At 39.8% G+C, this 19,367-nt stretch overlaps 1 protein-coding gene across 2 annotated transcripts in view; it reads left to right on the top strand.

The window, feature by feature from the left end:
• LOC143025339 (interference hedgehog-like) overlaps positions 1 to 19,367 on the top strand; it is a 130,367-nt gene that overhangs the window by 106,902 nt on the left and 4,098 nt on the right. For both annotated transcript variants that reach the window (XM_076184837.1, XM_076184836.1), the window contains 7 exons: positions 7,190 to 7,408; positions 8,629 to 8,784; positions 9,849 to 10,007; positions 10,413 to 10,688; positions 12,052 to 12,161; positions 12,475 to 12,593; positions 19,155 to 19,288. In XM_076184837.1, the coding sequence (XP_076040952.1) occupies positions 7,190 to 7,408; positions 8,629 to 8,784; positions 9,849 to 10,007; positions 10,413 to 10,688; positions 12,052 to 12,161; positions 12,475 to 12,593; positions 19,155 to 19,288 (1,173 nt within the window). The remainder of the gene's footprint in view (positions 1 to 7,189; positions 7,409 to 8,628; positions 8,785 to 9,848; positions 10,008 to 10,412; positions 10,689 to 12,051; positions 12,162 to 12,474; positions 12,594 to 19,154; positions 19,289 to 19,367) is intronic.

Here is a 19,367-nt window from a genome sequence, read left to right as displayed (position 1 = left end):
TTAATTTTGTTTCTACAATTCCCATTATGTCCGGTTCTTTTTCTTTCAAATAATCATTCAGTTCATTCAATCCTGTTATCAATCCATCTATATTTGTGTAAGACACTCTTAGTTTTCTGCCACTTCCATTGTGTTCTCTGTTTCCCTTATGTTTTTCTTTAGTATGTCGAACTGCTTTATTTTCATGTTCACTACTCTCCAATAGAATCTCTCTTTCTCTGACTCCGTTCTTTCCTCGTTTTTTGCCTTAGCTTCAATTCTTTTCTGCTTTTCTGCCTCTCTTTCCTCCTTATTCATTTCTCTTTTTATCCATACCTTTTTATATTGATCATTTGTTGCTAGTTTCCCTGTCTTGGATAGAATTTTCTCTGCCGTTGTTTGTGACCTGAATTTAATCTTAATTGGTCTGGTCTTATCTGTACTATATTTTCCGAGTCTGAATTTTTCCTCAATTTCCTTTATAATTTCTGGTTCATCTTCCTGGACTAATTTTAATAAACTGCTTACCCTTTCATTTTCCTCCTTGATTCTTGCGGTTCTATCTGGGTTATGTTTCTCTTCCATTCCTAATATAATTATACATTTCTTTTTGTCAGCTAATTCTCTTACTATATTCTCCTTCTGTCTCATCACTTTAATAACTGAGTCTTCATTATGTTCTTTCAATTGCTGTTTGACTATGTCAGTGAATGAAACCTTATTCCCTTCTTGAGTTATTCTCCAATTTTTAGCTTCTGTAGCTATTTTCTCACTGTTTTCATTACTATTCTTCTTCAATTTCTCATTCTCCTCCTTTACATTTCCTAACTGTCTTTTTAGGTCCTCTACTTCTTCAGTTAAGTTTCTGTTAGCCTTCTCTAGTTGTTCCAATCTTTCAATTCTTTGGAGAATGGAGCCTACATTACCTAACTTACGTTCCAAGTCCTCGATCACCTTATCAACTCTCTCCTCTAGTCTTATCAGTCTGGGGGGGGTTGTGTCCCCCCCACCCTCTTTAAATCCCTGGAACATATTCTCGTCACTTTCTACTGTATTTCTCCTCTCTATACCTCTAATCTTTACATTTTTATTTGCCATTTCGTCATCCGGTGGTCGTTTCATGTTGACCTTCCGCCCGTCTGCCTGGGCCAAGTCCTCCACATCCTCATTACCTTCCATTTCCCCAGTAATCCCTCCCCCTCTCCTCTTTCCTTACTTTCCCACTACCTCACGAGCAATTCCCCCCCCCTGCAAATACAAAAAGGCACTTCTCTTTGCGTTGGTATCCTCAATCTGCACTTTTCTTCAGAGCGTTCGTCAAGCCGTCCGTTCGTTGAAAGTGTGTGTGTGTGTATTTACCTAGTTGTATTTACCTAGTTGTATTTTACGGGAAGGGGAGCTATGCTCGTGAGGTCCCGTCTTCATATCTCATTTTATCTAAACTATTTTTAAATTCATGTATTGTTTTTGCACACACCACTTTCTCATCTAACTTGTTCCAACTGTCTATTGCTCTGTGAGGAAAGCTGTTCTTTTTCAAATCTCTTCTATAGTTGTCTTTTTTTATTTTCTTTCCGTGTCCTCTTGTATTTCTGTCATCCCATTTTATCAGATTCTCTCTATCAGTAATTTCTATGCCTTTCATGATTCTGTAAATAGCTATCAAATCTCCTCTCTCTCTTCTTTGCTCTAGTGTCTGTAGTTTAAGTTTTTGTAGTCTCTCTTCATATGATAGTTTTGAGAGTGTTGGTGCCAGTTTAGTAATTGCTCTTTGTATTCTTTCAAGTTTTTTTATACATTTTTTTGTACTTGGTGACCATATCGTTGCTGCATATTCCAATCTTGGTCTTATCAGGGTGACTAGGATTTTCCTCACCATTTCTTCATCCAGGTATGTAAATGCCACTTTGATTGTTCTTATTAAATTATAAGTTTCTCCAAAAATCTTATTTATATGTTTCTCAGGTGACATATTATTCATAACAATGACTCCCAGGTCCCTCTCATTTTCTACTCTTTTTATTCCTTCTTCTCCCAAATTATATGATCCTGTTATTCTGTTTTTGCTTTTTCCAAATTCCATTATACTACACTTTTTTGTATTGAACTCCATCTCCCACTTCCTACTCCATTCTTGTACTGTATTTAGATCTCTCTGTAGTGATTCACAATCCTCTTCAGTTTTCACTCTTTTCAGTAATTTTGCATCATCTGCAAAGAAGCTCATATAGCTTTCAATTCCTTCATCCATATCATTAATATATATAGCAAACATTATTGGGGCCAGAACTGTTCCCTGCGGGACACCGCTTATTACTTCATTCCATTTTGAGTGCTGATCTCTTATCACTACTCGCATTTTTCTTTCTTGCAAAAAGTCTTCCATCCAATTTAGCAATTTACCTTGTATTCCTCCTTCATATTCTAATTTCTTAAGCAACTTCTTATGTGGTACTTTGTCAAAAGCTTTTTTTAGGTCTAGAAATGCACAATCAGCCCATCCATCTCTTTCTTGTATTATATCTATTAGCCTTGAATAGAAACATATTAAATTGGTGACGCATGATCGTCCTTGTCTGAATCCAAATTGCCTTGGATTTAGTACGTTGTTTTTTTCCAAGTATTTTACCCATCTACTTTTGATAATTCTTTCACATATTTTTGCTATTGTACTTGTTAGAGAGACTGGTCTATAGTTGGTAGGTTCTTCTTTATTTCCTCCTTTATATATAGGTACTATATTTGCTTTTTTCCAATCTTCTGGAACTTTTCCTTCTTTTAAGGAACTGCTTATTATGCTATGTATTTTGTCTGCCAGTTCATTCCTACATTCTTTCAGAATCCAGTTTGCTATTTCATCTGGCCCATGCGATTTTCTGACATCAAAATTACCCAAGTGTGTCAATATTTCATTCTTCGTTACTTCTATTTCTTCCATAGGGGGGACTTTTTCCTTCCACTCAATCTCTTCAGGTTGTATATTTTCCCTTGTAAACACTGATTTAAAATGTTTGTTCATAATTTCTGCCATTTCCATTTCCTCAGTGTATTCAACTCCCCCTTGTCTTAATTTCTCCAAGTCTTGTTTGTTTTTCAGTTTATTGTTTACAAATCTGTAGAATAGTTTTGGTTGATCTTTACACTTTTCTATAACATCTTTTTCATATTTTCTTTTTTCCTCTCTGCACTTTTGTACATATTCATTTCTATAACCAGTATATATTTTCCATTTTTCAGGTCTTCTGTCTTTTTTCCATCCGGTCCAGGCTTTGTCTCTTTTGTCTTTTAACTCCCTACAACTTTTGTTGTACCAGCATTTTACATATTCTTTTTCTTGTTTTTGTCTTGGGACATACTTTTCCACTCCTTCTTTGTAAATTTTTGTCAAAATATTCCATTTCTCTTCCACTGATGTTTCTTCTTTGTATATTTCTTCCCAGTTTTCTTGTTGGAAGAATTCTCTTATTTTATCAAAGTTTGTTTTTTCATACATCATTCTTCCTTTTCTATATTGTTCATTTCTTTTCATATATTTTTCTTCATTAAGTTCCAGTTCAATCAATATGTGGTCACTTTTACCTATTGGTGTTTTATATTCAATCTTGTCCACTATTCTAGGTTCAGATGTAATTATTAAGTCTAGCCTCGATGGTTCTTCTTCATTTCTATACCTAGTGTTCTCTTGTATCCATTGTGTCATTGAATGGTCAGTAATCATCTCAAGTAGAGCATTTCCCCATGAGTCATCACCACTCTTTACTGTCATTTCTTCCCAGCAGATTTCTTTGCAATTAAAGTCGCCCATCATAACTATTCTTCCTCCGTCTTCCATTATTTTAGTTAATGCTATCTTTGTGTCCTCTAACATACTTTTATGTTCATTCTCCTCCCATGAGGCTGTTTTCGGAGGCACATAGTTGATCACAAATTTTCTGCTCTTCTTATCTCGGTCTTCCACTTCTATCATAATCATCTCTACTGTATTCTTTCCATATATGACACCTTTCACGTTTATATCTTTCTTTGTCAGGAACATAACTCCACCCCCTTGTTTTTTCTCTCTGTTTCTAATCCAATAATTGTATGTATCATGTCCTACACTGTTGGGTGGTAGTGGGCCTTTTAATTTTGTTTCTACAATTCCCATTATGTCCGGTTCTTTTTCTTTCAAATAATCATTCAGTTCATTCAATCCTGTTATCAATCCATCTATATTTGTGTAAGACACTCTTAGTTTTCTGCCACTTCCATTGTGTTCTCTGTTTCCCTTATGTTTTTCTTTAGTATGTCGAACTGCTTTATTTTCATGTTCACTACTCTCCAATAGAATCTCTCTTTCTCTGACTCCGTTCTTTCCTCGTTTTTTGCCTTAGCTTCAATTCTTTTCTGCTTTTCTGCCTCTCTTTCCTCCTTATTCATTTCTCTTTTTATCCATACCTTTTTATATTGATCATTTGTTGCTAGTTTCCCTGTCTTGGATAGAATTTTCTCTGCCGTTGTTTGTGACCTGAATTTAATCTTAATTGGTCTGGTCTTATCTGTACTATATTTTCCGAGTCTGAATTTTTTCCTCAATTTCCTTTATAATTTCTGGTTCATCTTCCTGGACTAATTTTAATAAACTGCTTACCCTTTCATTTTCCTCCTTGATTCTTGCGGTTCTATCTGGGTTATGTTTCTCTTCCATTCCTAATATAATTATACATTTCTTTTTGTCAGCTAATTCTCTTACTATATTCTCCTTCTGTCTCATCACTTTAATAACTGAGTCTTCATTATGTTCTTTCAATTGCTGTTTGACTATGTCAGTGAATGAAACCTTATTCCCTTCTTGAGTTATTCTCCAATTTTTAGCTTCTGTAGCTATTTTCTCACTGTTTTCATTACTATTCTTCTTCAATTTCTCATTCTCCTCCTTTACATTTCCTAACTGTCTTTTTAGGTCCTCTACTTCTTCAGTTAAGTTTCTGTTAGCCTTCTCTAGTTGTTCCAATCTTTCAATTCTTTGGAGAATGGAGCCTACATTACCTAACTTACGTTCCAAGTCCTCGATCACCTTATCAACTCTCTCCTCTAGTCTTATCAGTCTGGGGGGGGTTGTGTCCCCCCCACCCTCTTTAAATCCCTGGAACATATTCTCGTCACTTTCTACTGTATTTCTCCTCTCTATACCTCTAATCTTTACATTTTTATTTGCCATTTCGTCATCCGGTGGTCGTTTCATGTTGACCTTCCGCCCGTCTGCCTGGGCCAAGTCCTCCACATCCTCATTACCTTCCATTTCCCCAGTAATCCCTCCCCCTCTCCTCTTTCCTTACTTTCCCACTACCTCACGAGCAATTCCCCCCCCCTGCAAATACAAAAAGGCACTTCTCTTTGCGTTGGTATCCTCAATCTGCACTTTTCTTCAGAGCGTTCGTCAAGCCGTCCGTTCGTTGAAAGTGTGTGTGTGTGTGTGTGTGTGTATGCCAATATATGTAATACGTATGTCAATATGTGCATGTATGATATTGACAGTACTTGAAATATTGTCAATAGATATTTGCCCCATGCCTCTAAAGGTTGTCCTCCAATTGAATAAAATAGACTAGCGTTAGCTAGAATAAAACCGATAAAGCGTGCCACGGAGTCGAAAGAGCTGATCTAGGGGGAGTGGTGAGGGAGAGGGGAGGGAAAGATCGCCCATGAGTCTGAGCGTCGGCCGTCACCCACGACAGACGGAACCTCTGCAAATCCAGAGTAGTAGTGCCGCCGGAGGAGGGAGAGTAGGAGGAAAAGGAGAAGTAGGAGGAGGAGAATAAACAAGAGGAGAAGCAAGAGGAAGAGGAGGAGGATAAGCAGGAGGAAGAGAAGAAGAAGCAGGAGGAAGAGGAGGAGGAGAAGCAGTAGGAGGAGGGGAAGGAGAAGAAGCAGGAGATAGAAAGGGAGAAGGAAAAGGAGTAGGAAGAGGAGCTCCTCTTTGGTCCGGATCGTCGTCATCAACGTCATCGTCAGGGCGACATCCCTGAGTCACGGCGTCTCTCCCGCGACCAAATGGGTACTATTTTACAGTCGGCGACAAAAGTCCCTGGGCACTTTGTTCTGGTTTGTGGTCTTGGTACTACTCTTGCGGACACCCAAACCTGACCCAGTGACGTGTTACCACAACTGTGCAGACATCTTTGAGTCATTTATGTCTAGGTGTCAGTTGGTATTATTTTGTGAAGAAAATTATATTCATGCAGAGAGAATTAAAATACATTTAAGTAGTTTGTATTTATCATGATTAAAAAGTGTCATTAGAAATAGGAATCTAGAAATGGATGCAAAGAGGAGATTGTATGAAGGGGTGATTGTGCTGACAGCTTTGTATAGGGCAGAAACATGGAATTTAAGAGAGGCAGAGAGAAAAAGTTTGAATCTGTTTGAGATGAAATTTCTAAGAAGTATGGCAGGGGTTACTAGGTTGGATAGAGTAAGAAATGAGGAGGCGAGGAGGAGAGCAGGAGTGGAAAAAGATATTGGAGATAGGGATGGTTTGGACACATGGAAAGAATGAGGGAAGAAAGATTAGTAAAAGAAGTGTGGAAGGCAGAACTGGAGGGAGTGAACTTAAGGGGACGATTGAGGAGGAGATGGATGGATGAGTTGAAGGGGGCATTGAGAAAGAAGGGAATGTATATTGAGCAATGTAGGAGATAGGGATGAGTGGAGAGTGGTTATGTATAGATGATACTGTGATGCAAGGAAGGGAGGAGTGGGAGATGGGGGAGTAGGGGGTGCTTATGTGTAAATGATATTTTGACACGGCCCACACCGTCTTCTGTTGTTCTGGATGAGGGGACGGAGAGGGGAGTTCGCCGATTAAGTGAAGTGGGCTTGCTGTGGATGTACTGTGTCTTGCTACATTGCTTTTGACCCAGGGCAGTGGGTGGGATACAGAGATGAGCTAAGATGAGAAGGAGGAAGTGGTAGTGGAGGGGAGTGGAAGGGGTGAGGGTAGGTATGTGCCTTTGATTTGGCTACCTATCTTAGAGTAAGGGTAAAAAGCTCTTGGTATATAGGTAGATTTATCATGAGTCCTCTTTTTCATGGAAAAATGAATAGGATTTATCAAGATGGGTTTGACCCTTTCATTCCACAGAGAAGTTCCCTCTGGCTGGTGGCAGGAGCCAGAACACATACACAGATCAGCAGTAGTGGAAGAACTAATGATCTCCTTGTCTTGCAGGATCAAACCTATTGTTGCCCTGTTTGGTGTCCGGTCACCCTCGACCCCAGATCCACTGGAGCCGGTATGGTGGAGAGCTTCCAGAGGGTGCCCAGATAAAGGACAGCGGCTACCTGGAGCTTCTGTCCGTCTCTCCTGCTGATGAAGGCACCTATGTGTGTCACGTGGAAAATGGCGTCAGCAGGAATTCCTCCCTCCAGGTTGCTGTTGAGGTTCATGGTGAGGAACTGGGTTGTTGTTTTTGTTGTTGTCATTCCCTAGACTGTCTGGTCTGAGCAGTCCCATTTCCCTGAGGAACACCACAGCTAGAACAGGGTTTGCCCACAAATCCCTTACAGAGTGTATATTGTGTTGTTGGTATGTGTGGTTGTGTACTATGCAGTCTTCCATAATGTGCTGTATAGTATGGGGGTGAAATGTTACATGCTGGACAGTTTAATGCTGGTCCTGGTGTGGTGGCGTCTGCATTGTGGGACCACCCCCTAACCCCAAGAGTTGGAGGCCAAACTGTCACAAGAAGCAGTTTCCCTGGGAGCAGCTTTGGTTACCAGGGTAAGTACCAGGGAACTGGGTTCTGAGGACTGGGGATATGCCAAGAGTGGTGTCTTGTGATTTGTGCTCATAAGCCATGAAAATTTGTTCCATTAGTACAGAGAATGAAAAATGATAATGATAATAATAATAATAATAATAATAATAATAATAATAATAATAATAGTATAATAATAATAATAATAATAATAATAATAATAATAATAACAATAATAATAATGATAATAATAATAATAATAATAATAATAATAATAATAATAATAATAGTATAATAATAATAAAAAAAAAATAAATAAATAAATAAATAAATAAATAAAAAAAAATCTCCATCCCACATCCACAAGGTGGGAAGTAAGAAACCTCTGTAGGGCAAGTCCTGTCAGCTGTGGCAACCTGCTGGAATCTTTAAGGCTGAGGTTTGGGTCACCTCCCTGCCTTGGCAGGGCTGTTGAGAACCAACGAAACAAAACAGGCAGCGGGGCACAGGAAGTGGATAATGCTGCACCAAACAGGTGGAGTCATAAGGGCCATTTACACAGTCAAACAGTTTGTCAAACATGTGTTTGAAGAGATGTTTGACCATGTGAGTGAGGTATTTGGTTGTCAAACATGTTTGTCAAATGTGTTTAACAACCAAATACCCCATTCACGTGGTTAAACATAACTTCAAACACTTGTTTGACAAACTGGATTTGACAAACTGTTTGACTATATACATGGCCCTATGGAGGTGGTCAAGGAGAGATTTAGGGAGTGATAATGGTGATTAAAACTGATCATCAGCATTTCAAGTAAAGGAAATGTAGGTGCATGTCATCAGGCTTTTCCAAATAGAGGAAAAGGGACAAGTAACATTTTTGGTTGCACTTACAATCCTTTTTTTTCAGTGCCCCCTGAGGTAGTTAAAGGACCCTTGGAGCAGACAGTTGAAGAAGGAAGCTCCGTGACATTGCAGTGTCAAATCAGAGGGAAGCCAAAGCCAGAGGTTATTTGGGTTTTCAATGGAGAGCTGGTCAGGTCTGATGGAATAATCTTCATAAAAGGTTAGTCATTTGTTCATTTTTGTTGTTGCATATTACCCAAACATACATGTACACATGATGTATAAACTGCCAGATTAGCTTAGATGGCAGAGCCCAATTTAAAACCATAAGGGAATTCAAAACCAAGTTTGATAGGGAAAAAGAGACAGAACCCCATGAGTATAGCTTCTTTGCTGTATATCATAATTAGGTAAATGCACATGCAAGTAAGGGTGGTAATTTATCTATCTACTGCATATAACAAGGAGGTAGCTAAGTCAAAGGCATGCATCTACTCCCACCCACCACCTTTATTTCCCTCTAATCTTAAGCCCTTGTGGATGAAGGGTCATCCCTGTCTCCTGCCCACTGCCTGGGTCAGAAACAATGCAGTGAGATACAGTACTTCCACAGCACAGATGCTTCATTTAATCAGCGACCCCCCCCTCTCGATCCCCTCATGGGGAAAATAAAGATGGAGAGAAATCCCATCGGTCTGCATCAACATAGCATTCACAAACAACCACTCCTCATCCCCTCCTTTGTGCTGCATAAAAGTATCATCCAAACACAGCCATACTCCACTCACCCCTATCCCCTGCCTTTTCCCTTCCTTGTTCAACAGACATTCCCCTCTTGCTCAAAAACCCTTTCACTCCATCCATCCAAAAAAGATTACAATCAGTTGTCATTGGACAAGATTAGAGGTGGCCATGAATAGAAGTTGCAACAGGAAAAGTGTGGAAATAATGTCAAGAGGTCAGCTTTTCAAATAGAGCCATGGGTAGAGTGAATGAATCACAAGCAAAAGGGGCATATCAGCAGTAGACTTTATTGTGAAGTACAGTTAGATAGATATAATTGTGTAAGATTATTTAAATACTGTACATAAAAAAACATATAACAATACTTTACAATTTAGAAACATGGATTCTTTTTCATCATTGAAAGTATCCTATAGACTGTGTCTGAATGACCTTGAAATCGTACTTGTTTACAAAAAAAAAAAAAATAATAATAATAATAATAATAAAATAACAATAATAATAATGCCCTTAAACTGAACTTATTGATCTGATGAACAGAAGATGGCCTGAGGATTTCGCAAGTGAAGAAGCAACATGCTGGAATTTTCCAGTGCTTTGGTAGTAATGCCCTGGGCACTGCACAGAAGGAGGCTATGCTTGCTGTCAGACCCACAATCATCACAGCACATCCTGGCGATACCAGCATTGTTCACCAAGGTAGGCCCATCTGGACCACATGTAAACATCATACAGATTGACAGAGAGAGAAGAGAGATAGAGAGGAATTCTCAATCCTCTCATTCTGTTCCAACCTTCTGTGACATACATGAGAACATATTGTTGATATTTTTATCCCATCACCACAAGGATATAAGAAACTAAGAAATGGAGGATTGGCAAGGGATAGATTCAAAGGGACATCAGAAAGAAGGAACAGGAAAAGTATTATGGGTAAAAAAAATGTAAGTTAGCCATAACATCAAAGGCTCCTTCCCCTTACAAGGGGATGACCATACATAAATTAAAACCTACTTAATGCCCCTCCCATCTCAGTGCCTCCTGTAAGTGTAAATAGGAATTCATATTATTCTTTTTTGAGATTTCATGTTTCATTCTTTACAGATACCTCTGTGCCACGGGGCAGAGGAAGAGGATTCAAGGGTAATAATGATAAAGAAAATGGAGAGGATGGTAGAAGAAGGAAAGGAGGACGAGGGAGAAAAAAAGGTAGAAAACCTAACCGAGGACGAGGAAGAGGTCGTGGAATGAGGAAGAAAATACCTGTTGTTAATGTTGAGGAGGAAGGTGGAGGAGAAGAAAAGAAAGAAGGAAGACGAGATGGAGAAGCCATCTGCAATCCAGATGGAGGTTTTGGAGGACGAGCATGGAAGAACAAAGGTAAGAAGGAAATAGAGAAGATGTAATTCTAATATAAATAATATAGATAATAATCTATCTATATACCAAGGACTCTTTCCCCCTTACAGGGGAGGTAGTCAAGTCAAAAGGCATATACCAACTCCCACCCATTCTGCTCCCATCGACTATTCTTTCTTCCCTCTCATGGACAATGGGTCATTCCTATATACCACCCACTGCCCTGGGTCAGAAACAATGCAGCAAGGCACAGCACATCCACAGCAAGGCTACTTCACTTAATCATCAACCCCCGTCCATCCCCTCTTGCTAATGATAATAATAATAATACATATATACATATATCAAGGGCTTTTTCCCCCATACAAGGAAAGTAGCCAAAGTCAAAAGGCATAATTCCACTTCCATTTACCACCCCTCCATCCCTCTCATCTTGGCTCCTCCTGGATAATGGATCATCTCTGCATCTCACCCATCACCCTGGGTCAGAAGCAATGCAGCAAGACACAGCACATCCACAGCAAGGCTGCTTCATTTAATTGGTAACCCCCCTCTTCATCCCCTCATGCAGAAAAAGAGAGAGAAAGAGAGAAAAAGTCAAGGCATAATAATAATTGTAACAATAATAATAGTAATCTATCTATTCTATCTATATACCAAGGGCTTTTCTCCCTTATAAAGCCTCATTTACTCGGCGTAAGTGGAGAGGCAAGTCAAATGTGCAAGTTAATTGCCATGTGTAGTTATCTGCTTGACAAAAAAAATTGGGCAACCTGACCAGTTTTCTTTGTCAAACAGATGTTTACACACAGCAAGTAACTTGTATACTTGACTTGCCTCTCAACTTGCCCCATGTAAATGAGGCTTTAGGGAGGTAGCTAAATAATAATGATAATAATATTAATGATAATAATAATAATGATAATAATAATAATAATAATAATAATAATAATAATAATAATAATAATAATGATAATAATATTAATGATAATAATAATAATGATAATAATAATAATAATAATAATAATAATAATAATAATAATAATAATAATAATTATCATTATCATCATCATCATTATCACCATCATCATAATCATCATCATCATCATCATCTATCTGTACATCAAAGGCTTTTTTCCCCCTTATAAGAGAGGTAGCCAAATCAAAAGGTACTTACCCATGCCCATCCATTCCACTCCCATCCACCACCCTTTCCTCCCTCTCATCTTATCACATAGTAATGATGAGAACAGATAATACAATAAAATGTTTGTGCAAATATTTATTAATCCAAATCAAGTTCCTGTATAGAAAATATTAGGGTCACTAATACATTTTAAGGAACATGAAAACTAATAACACAGAATCTGTTTTTGCTTGCCAGGTGTGATGATTCCTCCTTCGCAGCCCAACATGACCAAAATGTCAGACGAAGCAGTCATGGTAACCTGGACAGCAGAATCAACACCTTCCCTTCCTATATGCTTCTTTAAAGTAAAGAACACCATCCATTTTTTGTGTGCACCTTTCATATTCTTGTCCATTAGGTTCTTGTGATGTTGAAATATTTGTATGTATTTATTTATCTATTAATATATTTGTTTAATTAGTTTTTTAAGAGTAGAACAACATCCAAATGATTGTAAATTCATTATTTTGTAATATTGTTCACATTTTTATTAAGGAGGAATTAGTTGACACTGTATATGCTGGTCATTGATTTTAGTTTGAAAAATATACATGCCCTGATAGAATGATATTACCAAACATCTTTGTCACTAACATTCAAATATATTTCTCAATACAGATTCAGTATAAAGAGTTAGGTGTTCGTGGTAAAAATTTGTGGACGACAGTTGATGAGGATATTCCAGCACATATCACCAGTTATGAGGTGACTGACCTGAAACCACATCATGGTTACAAGTAAGCCTTATTTTGCTCATTGTTCATGGACCACTTCAAGTTTTCAAATTTGTATTTGTGTAGTTCACTCTTAATGGTCCACTGCATGACTGGCCTATCCCCTGAGAAATTGTAATGCCTCTTTACCTCACCATGGTGGCTTAATCTGGCTTGGTAAGGTTGCATATTTGGTGAGAATTGCATATGAAGTTTTGGTATGTTGGAATAGCTGTGGTTGTGAATGAAATCTGAAATCAGTGTAATCAGCGACCATACTGGTGCTAGTATATATTTATGTGACATTGATCAACCGCACCTCTGATGTCTGCTGTTGTGAAGAGGGGTTGGAAAACTGTGAAAGTGCTTTGCACTTACTGGGGATCAAACCCAGACCGTCCATGTTCTGAGGCAGGCATATTATCCACTGGACCATGCAGGCTTAAGTTTGTACTGAATTAATGTTACATACATACATACATATACCAAAGGCTTTTTCCCCCTTACACAGGGGGTAGCCAAAAAGAAAAAGGCATAGAAATCACTCCCACCCATTTCATTTCCCATATATTCCACTCCCCTCCATCCTCCTCCCTCCCTCCTATCTTGGCACCTCTTGGATGACGGGTCATCCCTGCATCCTGTCCACTGCTCTGGGTCAGAAGCAGTGTCGCAAGACACAGCACATCCACAGCAAGGCCACTTCTTAAATTCGGCAACCCCCCCCTCTCCCTCCCCTCATGCAGGAAAGGAGAAGACGGGGAGAAATCCCTTCGACCTACATCAATTTTTTTTCTCATCCATACTTCCTCACCCCCCATCCCCCACCCACTCCCCCTCATGCATCACAGCCTCATCTATACTCAACCCTTCTCCATTCACCCCTATCTTCTGTCCTCTCCCGTCCTTCCTCTACAGACATTCCTCTCTTTTGTAAAGCCCCTTTCACCCCATCCATCCATCTCATCCTAGGACGCCCCCTCATATTCACTCCTTCCACCTCCACCTTCCACACTTCTTTTACTAATCTTTCTTCACTCATTCTTTCCATGTGTCCAAACCATCCTAATACTCTTTCATCAACCCTATCTCCCAGCTCCCTTTCCACCCCTGTTCTCCTCCTCACCTCCTCATTTCTCACTCTATCTTGAATTAATGTTAACTATTTTAATTTCTCCTTATGCTACAAATTACTTGTAAAGAACATAATGACTGTACTTGGTCTGTGACAGAGTACAAACTATAGATTAGACAAAACAGAACCCTAAGAATAATTACAAGCTTTACACAGAACACCTACAGACATGTAAAGACTGAAGTCTTTGGGATATGTAACCATTTTGATTTTACACCATGAATTTCCCCTCTGAGAAAAGACTCAGATGGTATCTCTTATTGGAGAACTATTTGAGACAGGAAATTTAATGTCTATCTGTTTATATGGTTGTGTATGGATGATGTTGTGATGCAGGAGGTGAAATGGGCGAGGGGTTGGGGGGTGAGGTAGTATGTGTGAGCAAAATTTGATGCAGCCTGAAGGGATTTCTCCCTGTCTTCTCCTTTTATGCATGGGGGGATGGAGAGGGGAGGTCGCCGATTTAATGAAGCGGCCTTGCTGTGGATGTGCTGTGTCTTGCGACACTGCTTCTGACCCAGGGCAGTGGACAAGGTGCAGGGATGACCTGTCATCCAGGAGGTGCTAAGATAAGAGGGAGGGTGGAGGGGTGTGGAGTGTATTCAGGGATGGAATGGGTGGGAATAATTTTATGCCTTTTCCTTTTTGGCTACCTCCCTTGTAATGGGGAAAAAGCCTTGGTATATGTATATATGTATGTATGTATGTATCTATTTATATATAAAAGATTTCTCCCCTTACAAGGAAGGTAGCCAAGTCAAAAGGCACATACCTATTTGCACCAATTTCACTCTCACCTATTCCACTACCATCCACCACCCTTTCTTCCCTCTCATCTTAGCTCCATGTGGATGATGGGTCATCTTTGTATCCTGCCCAATGCCCTGGGTCAGAAGCAATGCAGCAAGACAGAGTACATCCACAACAAGGCCAGTTCACTTAATTGGTGACCCCTCCTCCCCTTTCCCTCATGCAGAAAAAGAAAAACCAGGGAGAAACCCCTTTGAGCTGAGTCAAAATATCATTCACACATAGCCACTCCCTACTCCCCCCCATCCCCTCCTATCCTTGCATCACAGTATTACAAATACACAGCCATTCTCCAGTCGCCCCTACCTCCTGCTTTTCCCTTCCTTGCTCAATAGGCATTCCCCTCTTGCTCAAAGCTCCTTTCACCATCTATCCATCTCATCTTCGGACATCCCTTTAAGTTTTCTCCATCCACCTCTGCCTTCCACACCTCTTTTATTAATCTTTCTGCACTTATTCTTTCCATGTTTCCAAACCATCCCACTACTCTTTCATCAGCCCTATCTGCTATTTCCTTTTCCACTCCCACTCTCCTCCTCATCTCCTTGTTTCTCACTCTATCCAACCCTGTAACCCCTTCCATACATCTCATCTCAAACACGCTAAACTTTTCCTCTGTGCTTCTCTTAAATTCCAAGTCTGCTCTACACAATGGGCACAATCACCCTTTCATATAATCTCCATTTTGCATCTATTTCTGGCTGTCTATTTTTCATGACACTTTTTAATCCCCCAATGCATTTCCTTAACTCTCTCTACAGTTTACCTCCACCTCCATTCCTCCCTTTCCTGCCACATGCAACCCCAAATACCTAAAATTATCCACTACCTCCAGCTTCTCACCCTCATGACTTACTACCAACCTGCTGCCATACCACATTTACCTTCATTTAGTTTTCTCCTATTGCATTCCTTCTTGAACTGTCACAAACTGCCTTTATCCCTCCTCTGACCCTGCTGCAAGTGTAGTGTTGTCAACAAATAACAACTGGCTCACCTTCAACTTTTCTCAATTTTCTTTAACCATTTCCAACACCCTACCCATTACCCTTGCATTTGCCTCCTGTACCACCCCATTTTTTAATTCAAGGTCAAAAATGGGGTGGTACAGGAGATAAATGGGCAGGACGTTGGAGATGGTTAAAGAAAATTGAGAAAAGTTGGAGGTGAGCCAGTTGTTCCTTGTTGACAACACCACACTTGTGGCAGGGTCAGAGGAGTAAAGACAAGAGGGAGGGAGGGGGTGGATGGGAGTGGAGTATGTGGGGATGGAATGGGGTGGGAGTGGATTTTATGCCTTTGTTTTTTGGCTACCTCCCTTGTAAGGGGAAAAAGCCTTTGGTATATGTGTGTATGTATGTACTACCCCATCCATGTACATGTTGAACATAGTGACATGACACATCCCTGATGCAGCCCCACCTTTACCTCAAATTCTCCATTTCCAATTCTAACACTGGCTCTACTATCATAAAAACTCATGACTTCCCTAAACATCTTTCCCTCAGTCCTATATATCTGCAAAGCATTTCACAGGGCCTTCTTGTTTACTCTGTCAGAAGGCATTTCCAAATCCATAAAGGCCCAAAAAATATCCTTACCTTTTGCTTAAACTTTCTCATATATTTGCCTTACCACAAAAATCTGATCCACACTATCTCTACCTTTCCTAAACCCACATTGTTCCTCATCAATTACTCCCTCTGGTCCTCTCCTAACCCTCTCAATTAAAACCCTCCCAAAAGGCTTTCCAACTACACTCAACAAACTGATCCCTCTAAAACTACTACAATCACATTTGTCCCCTTTTCCCTTGTAAAGCAAAACTATACAGGCACTCCTCCAGTCCTCTATCACTCTACCCTCCTTTAGACACACATTAACCACTTTGGTACAATGACGCCTACAAAGGTGTCATGAGGCGCGAGTGGGTACACGAGGATGCTGGCTTTGGCATCTTGATTATATATATTTTTTGTAGTTGTACATGAGTTACCACTGGATTCTGTGAACTGGTTTGATCACATTTCCTGTGTTTATTATTATTCTGAGTAAAAGAGAATGAGTAATACAGCAGTGACTTTATATTTTATAATGCAAGTAGTGTGAAGCATCATACATATGGCAGCTGATGCTGCGCATAAGAATTTGACTCATACTGAAGTGGTTAAACAATCTCACTAGTCAGTCTACTGTTATTGTACCTCCCTTCTTCAGACACTCTGCATGACATCCATCCAACCCAAATGCCTTACCTGTTCTCATCATTTTCAAAACTACTTGTACCTTATCTTTTCTTATTTCTTCTCTAGTTTCCTCTCTCATCACCGTCATTTTCTTAGTGCACCCACCCCACTGGTTCCACCAATCAATCCCTGTCCTCCACATTCAACAGCTCTGTAAAATACTCTGCCCATCTTTCTCTTACTACTTCCTTCCATTAATGTCTGTCCATCTGTGCTTTTTACCTTTCATTCTCTACTTGACTCATCTCCCCTTCCTTTCTTAGTTTTTTCCAAAACATCTTGTTATTACTTTAAAAAAATTCTAACATACTCCTCCATTTTACATCTGCTCTTCTTTTTGCCTCCTTAATCTTATGATTTGCTCCTCTTTTTTCTTTGTATTTCTCATATGTTTCTCTCATCCTTCTTTGCAACCAATCCCCGAATGCTTGCTTCTCATCCACTACCTTCTTCACTTCATCATCCCACCACTCACTACCCTTCCTTCTATTCCTTCTCGTTCTCCATGTTCCACATATATCTTTGCACATCTTGTTCCTCCCTCCTTGAAACACTCATTCCTCTTCCATTCCTACCTCTAGTCTATCCATCACCTCCCACACTTCTCTCAGCTTCTTGTACTCCAACTCCTTTTCCTTCTCATTTAAGCAGTTTACTCTAAGCACCTCTTTACCTTCTGCCCTTTTCCTCTTTCTCCAACTGTCCTCCACTCTCAACTTACCTTCCACCAGAATGGGTCTGATATTCCCCAAGTCTCTCCCATAAGAACATCCAGAACTCATCTTACTCTTCTCCTGGGTACCACTACATATTTCATCAATGCCTTATCAACCATTCTTCCATCCACCATCCTCTCTTATGTGTACTTATGCTTGGCACACATCTCCACCATCACCACTCCACTATGATTTTTACCTGGCACTCCAAGCTTCCGTACCACTCCATCTTTTGGTTCATCCCCTATTCTAGCTCTGAGATCTCCCAATACCACTACATTGACATTCTTCCCAAAACTCTCTAAGCGCTCATTATAATCTATCCAAAAAGCCTCCCTACAGACTTCTTACTACCAGGCCCATATACTCTTACAAAGACCCACATCTCCCTTCCTAATTTCAACTTCATCCACATTAACTTTGAAGAAATTTCCTTCAACTCCACCACATGCTTTCCTATCTCCTCACTTACTAGTAGAGCCACCCCTTCCCTTCCTCATCCTCTCCTTACTCTCAACACCCTCCCCATTACCTTCTCAAATTCCAAAATTTCTCCTCCCTATCAACTTAGTTTCACTTAATGCCAGATCATCCATTTTCCTTCTCACAAACATATTGACTATCTCTTCCATTTTACACATTAAAAGACCCAAACTAAGGATTCTGATTGGAAAACTCCTTGCAGAGCCTCTTTTACCTTGACTTCTCATAGGAATAGTGTTATAGAGAGCAGGGTACCTAGTCCCATCACTCCATCCCATTTTTGTAGCCTTTTACAATCTGTATTGGAAAACTTGTGGTGGTATTATTTCTTCCCCCTACCACAGGGGACAGTAGCAAAAATGGAAATACATGCTCAAAGAAGAGGTACAAGACAGTATTAAGAGGGTGGGGACAGCACAATGGAGGGACAGTTCCTGTACAATAAATCATTTCTTTATGATTTGAGATTCTCTTTAACACAGACAAAATGATGTTTGGCTGTAGTCCATAGGGGCACCCCATATAGTTCCTAAAGCATCAGCTACATGCTACTGAGTAATTTATAATGCCTAATAACATGCAGCCAATACTCCAGATGGGACCATGTTTTCTATTTCAATTTAATGTAGAATTAATGTAGTGTGCCCTTAATATGAACTTGCTTACTGCCAGGCAGGGTTCAAACTGGTTACTCCAGACCTTCATGCCAAATGGTGATGCTCTAAACTGCTCAACCAGCGAGCATCCCACACAGTACATATCTACCAAACAAAACCCAAGGCACCCATCACATTACATGAGACAGGGATTATTCTGAGGAATTTTTAGAACTGCATAAAATTGTCAGATGCAAGGACCAAAGGGCTGAAGCCATTGGGGCAAAGCTAGGGCTTGGGGTCCACTTAGAGTGCCCCACACCCCCAAAGGCAGTGTTTTGTGGATTTTCTGAGATGAATTCTAAGCAATTCTGAGGGGTATTTTAATAATAATTTTAGCAATTATATTATGTAGAATTTTATAGCTATACAAATTGCTTTTTCAACTGTTCATTTTCATTTTCAACTGCCTTATTAGGACTCTACTGCACGTTAGACTAATCCCTGACATGAGAGACCACCACCAATACATGGCAGTACGCAACATCATCCCACCACCCCTACCCAGTCATTGTAAACTGTTCTTTTCATTTGCAAAGGTTTAGAATAGCTGCCGTGTATGCAAACAATGATTCCAAACTGGGACCCACCTCTGCCAAGTTCCTGCTGGAGAAAGATGCTACAATGCAGAGACCTCTATATCCACCGGATGTCACCAATATCACCCAGATAGGTTAGTGATGTTCCACTGACAAATGAGAAGCTGTAAGTTGAAACACTCATGAGGACACTTAAGCAGAATTTTTATAATT

Source organism: Oratosquilla oratoria, chromosome 5 (genome assembly GCF_046742065.1).
Source record: "Oratosquilla oratoria isolate Oo_2021 chromosome 5, ASM4674206v1, whole genome shotgun sequence".
NCBI classification, from domain to species: domain Eukaryota; kingdom Metazoa; phylum Arthropoda; class Malacostraca; order Stomatopoda; family Squillidae; genus Oratosquilla; species Oratosquilla oratoria.
This window is presented reverse-complemented; position numbering and strand designations above follow the sequence as displayed.